Source organism: Hordeum vulgare, chromosome 6H (assembly GCF_904849725.1).
Source record: "Hordeum vulgare subsp. vulgare chromosome 6H, MorexV3_pseudomolecules_assembly, whole genome shotgun sequence".
Classification (NCBI taxonomy): domain Eukaryota; kingdom Viridiplantae; phylum Streptophyta; class Magnoliopsida; order Poales; family Poaceae; genus Hordeum; species Hordeum vulgare.
The window spans coordinates 453,715,256-453,719,460 of record NC_058523.1 but is presented as its reverse complement, the minus strand read 5'-3'; the positions used below and the strand labels follow the sequence as shown (position 1 = coordinate 453,719,460).

The window sequence follows — 4,205 nt, the reverse complement described above, 5'->3', positions numbered from 1 at the left end:
TTTGTTTTTGGGTCAAAATTTTCCACTTCACCGATGGAGCAGCTCTCTCTGTCTCTTAATAAATGAAAAGAAAAAAGATGGTGGAACATTGCACAAGGTTTAAAACTATTGCTGTTGTTGCGACAAAAGCCTTGATGTGTGGATGCCGCAGTAGGAGTAGCATACATCAAGGATGCTGCTGGCACTTTGTCTACCTTGCATCTCTTCATTCCTTCAAGGATGAAAACAGTGGTGGAGCCAAGGAAAATGTGTCCGAGTGCTATGAAAATAATTTGCCGAGGGTCAATCCATTGAAAAAAGGCTTTTAACAACAAATAATAATACTACCTCATATCCATGTTACTTGTCACAGTTTTAATGCAACTTTATACTCCCCTGTCCCAAACAAACTGTCTTAACTTTGTATTTGGTTTAGTATAAAATTGTACTAAGCTTAAAACATTTATTTTATGACGGAAAAGTACTAGATTGAAGGGAGTACACTGTTCATTGCAACATGAGGAGTTGTACTACTAGAGGATCATATGCCCAATAAGACTACCCAATGCAGAAATATTGGTGAAGTCTCTCTCAACTCTAGGACCTTCACATCGTATATGTTCTGCATGATTTTAATACTTGGTATTTATCTGTTCCACTTGAGAATTATCTATGTCTCCTCATTTTTTCCCTCGTGCTTTTGCAGATATGTCAGCGACAACTTTCATTGAGCCATTGCCTGTGATAGATTACGCCGCACAGCTGCTGCGTTCTGACATCCATTCGAGGCCCCTCTCAGACGCTGAACGTGTTAAGGTCTTCTTACTAAACTAAATTTCCTATTAACAACAAATAAAATGCGGGTTGCTTGACTGAAATATGCTCAATGCCTACTGTCCCAGAACTTATTTACTCTTCTCTTGCGTTGTATTCACACCCTAGATCAAGAAGGCGCTGAGAGGAGTAAAGGTGGAAGTTACTCATCGTGGCAACATGAGAAGGAAGTACCGAATATCTGGTCTGACAACTCAGGCAACTCGAGAGCTAACGTATGGAAGTCTGTGATCATGGTTTTAGAAAGCATTTTACCAACTGAACCCTGCTATGTTCTCTGAAAATGATTGGTTCTTCTTGATGCCGCAGTTTTCCTGTTGATGAAGGGGGCACAATAAAGTCAGTTGTACAATACTTTCAGGAGACATATGGCTTTGCCATCAAGCACACATACCTTCCTTGCCTCCAAGTTGGCAATCAGCAACGTCCAAATTATTTGCCTATGGAGGTACATAAATTAAGCAGCTCTCTCTGTCTCTTAATAAATGAAAAGAAAATTTCGCTGGGAAACAAACAGCAGTACCAACTGCAGATGCAATTGTTTAGTGGAGATGCAATTCGCATCCCCCGGAGACCAATCGATTCGTCCCCAAATTCCAACTAGCAGCAGTAGCGCACGAACAACAAAACTGCGAGGATTGATTGAACGCAAGGGCGAAGGAGAGGCGACCTGAATCGGGGACAGGTTGTTGGTGACGAACTGCTGGAGCGACTCCCCCTGGCGCCGAACCTCTGGCAGACGCTGCCGTCGCGGAGGCAGCTGCGGATCCTGGCCCAGTTGTCGGCGTCCTCGACCCGACGCTGCAGCCAGGTGGAGTACTCCTCGAGGCGGTACTCGCGGTAGCCGCGGCCGGAGACGACGGAGCCGACGCCGCGGTTGGTGACGACGAAGGCGAAGGCGGTGAAGACGAGGAGGAGCGCGATGAGGATGAAGAGCAGGGGCAGAGGAAAGGGGCGGCGCCGGTGGAGAGGACGAGGACGGCGTGGGTCTTGCAGGGGTACTTGAGGCGGCGGAGCTAGGGTCGGGGAGACTGCGGGCGCTGCTGGGCGGTGGAAAGGGGGTAGGGGGAGGCCGCACGCGGGAGAAGAGAGCAGGGCGCGAGGGCAGCCGGCTTAGGAATGGCGCACCCCGAGTGGTGCGCCATTAGAATGTTTTTTTATATAGTAATGGCGCATGTATATGAGGTGCGCCTTCTCTATGTTGTTAACCTCCGAAGTAGCAGCGCAGTGGTCCGTGGGTTTTGCCTCCTAGCAGGAGGTTGCGGGTTCGAATCCTCTTCCCCCCTCTTTTTTGCACCTTGGTTTTTCTATGCATTGTTTTCAATGCACCTTAGTTTTTCTATGCATTGTTTTCTATGCATTTTTATTCTATGCATTGTTTTCTTGTGCTGGTTGCACCTTGGTTTGAGAAGTGCCTAGTATATTTTTTTTATGTTTGCAAGTAGATGTCTAGTATTTTTTTTGATGTTTGCAATTAGATGCCTATGAATATCTAGTGCCTCACAACAACATCTAGTGCGGTGGAGCGGGGGAGGGTGGGGGGGGGGGGGGGGTGCTCGACGGCGAGGGGGATCTTGCGAGGGGTGATAGCGATCGAGATGGAGGGGATCGAGATCGAGTGTCCTCATGAATATTCAATATTTTTTCATATTGAATATGAAAAAATATCATCAAATTTAAATACAATCGATCTTAGCTAGCTATTTGTTCACAATCTTCTTGCCCTTATTTTTCGTAAATGGAGTTCTTCTCTTGAACGGACGTCCTTTAGGTAGGGTGGTCGTGCTTCTTCTTGTGGTGTATGCTGGTACTTCATCATCGTCGTCATGTTCCATCTTCGGGTCGCCGTACTTGTCGAAGTCTTGCTCATTGGCGACTCCATCCATTCCGATGATCTTCCTTTTGCCTCCCCTCACGACAACACGACTGGGCTTTGGCAGGTCGGTAATGAAGAAGCATTGGTCCACTTGGGAAGCCAGTACCCATGGCTCATTTTTCGCGGTGACGTTTGCGCCCGCGTCTTGGATTTGGCTTCGGGTTATAACCATGGTGGTGAAATACCGATCTTCTTTTATGACGCTCTTGGCCCATCTGACACGGAACATCGGGACCTTCTCTCCAGCATAGCTCAGCTCCCAGATCTCCTCGATCCTTCCGTAGTATCTGTCCTTGTCGTTACCGGTGTAGGATTCCATCGTTACCCCGGAGTTCTGATAACCATCGCTCTTCATGTCCTTTCCCTCGGTGTAGAATGTGTAGCCGTTGGTATCGTACGCCTCATACGTCATCAGATTGTGCTCGGCGCCCTGTGACAAGGCGAATATGAGTTGTTCTTCCGTGGAAGAATCCTCATGTAAAGGGTACGACAGAAGCTTCTGCTTGAACGAACGCGTGAAACATGAGTTGTGCTCTTTGATTATATCTCCGTCCGTCCTCTGTTGGCCTCGGTCATTGTACGTCTTTTCAATAAAGGTTTTGTGCTCTACGACCCAAGGATCGACCACGTCTATGTGTTGTAGCGCGACTAGGTTTGCTCTTTCAAAGTCGGCGAGTCGACCCTCGAAGTCGACATGCATTTCGCGGCGACCCTCACGGTGACCCCATCCTGCGAGCCTGTCGAGGTGCCTGTTGACGGGCAGACCAACGGGGTTCTCGATGCCTAGATAATTCGTGCAGTAGGAGATGCACTCTTTGGTCAGAAAGCCCCTGGCTATGCTTCCCTCTGGACGTGACATGTTGCGAACGTATCCTTTGATGACACCATTCATCCTTTCGAACGACATCATGCTGTGCAGGAACGTCGGCCCGAGTTGGATGATATCCTCCACGATATGGACCAGCAGATGCACCATAACGTCGAAGAATGCTGGCGGGAAGTACATCTCAAGCTCGCATAGTATCACCACGATCTCTTCCTGTAGCCTTCTGAGTTGCCTCAGGCCAACCGACTTCTGAGAGATGATGTCAAAAAAGTTGCATAGGCCAAATAGCGTTTCACGGACGTGCGCGTCCATGATCCCACGAATTGCAACTGGAAGTATCTGCGTCATCAGCACGTGACAGTCGTGAGACTTCATCCCGCTAAACTTCTGCTTCGCTGAGTCTAGGTATCTACTTATCTTCCCCGCGTAACCGTAAGGAAGTTTTACTCCTACGAGGCAGGTGAAAAACTGATCGATCTCCTCCTGACTTAGAGTGAAGCACACGGGAGGGAAGTCATTTCCGTCTTCTTGGACTTTTTGCCTTTGCGACGACTTTCCGTGTCCTGCTTTGCCTATCAGCATCATCATCATCATTATTAGCGTGAAGCTCCTCCCTGATGCCCATTGATTTCAAGTCTGCCCTTGCTTTCGGTCCATCTTTGGTCCTCTCTCGCATGTTGAGCAGGGTAC

At 48.2% G+C, this 4,205-nt stretch overlaps 1 protein-coding gene across 1 annotated transcript; it reads left to right on the top strand.

Annotated features, from left to right (window-relative positions):
• Nucleotides 1–687: 687 nt before the first annotated feature.
• LOC123405589 (protein argonaute 1D-like) lies at nucleotides 688–1,417 on the top strand. The gene is made up of 4 exons (XM_045099225.1): nucleotides 688–795; nucleotides 922–1,028; nucleotides 1,123–1,261; nucleotides 1,307–1,417. The coding sequence occupies exons 1-4, from the start codon at nucleotides 688–690 to the stop codon at nucleotides 1,415–1,417; spliced, it is 465 nt and encodes a 154-aa protein (XP_044955160.1).
• Nucleotides 1,418–4,205: the final 2,788 nt, after the last annotated feature.

Coding starts and splice junctions, on each gene's coding strand:
- LOC123405589 (XM_045099225.1), top strand. CDS start 688: ATGTCAGCGACAACTTTCATTGAGCCATTGCCTGTGATAGATTACGCC. Junction 796..921: donor CAGACGCTGAACGTGTTAAG/GTCTTCTTACTA, acceptor TTCACACCCTAG/ATCAAGAAGGCGCTGAGAGG. Junction 1,029..1,122: donor CAGGCAACTCGAGAGCTAAC/GTATGGAAGTCT, acceptor TTGATGCCGCAG/TTTTCCTGTTGATGAAGGGG.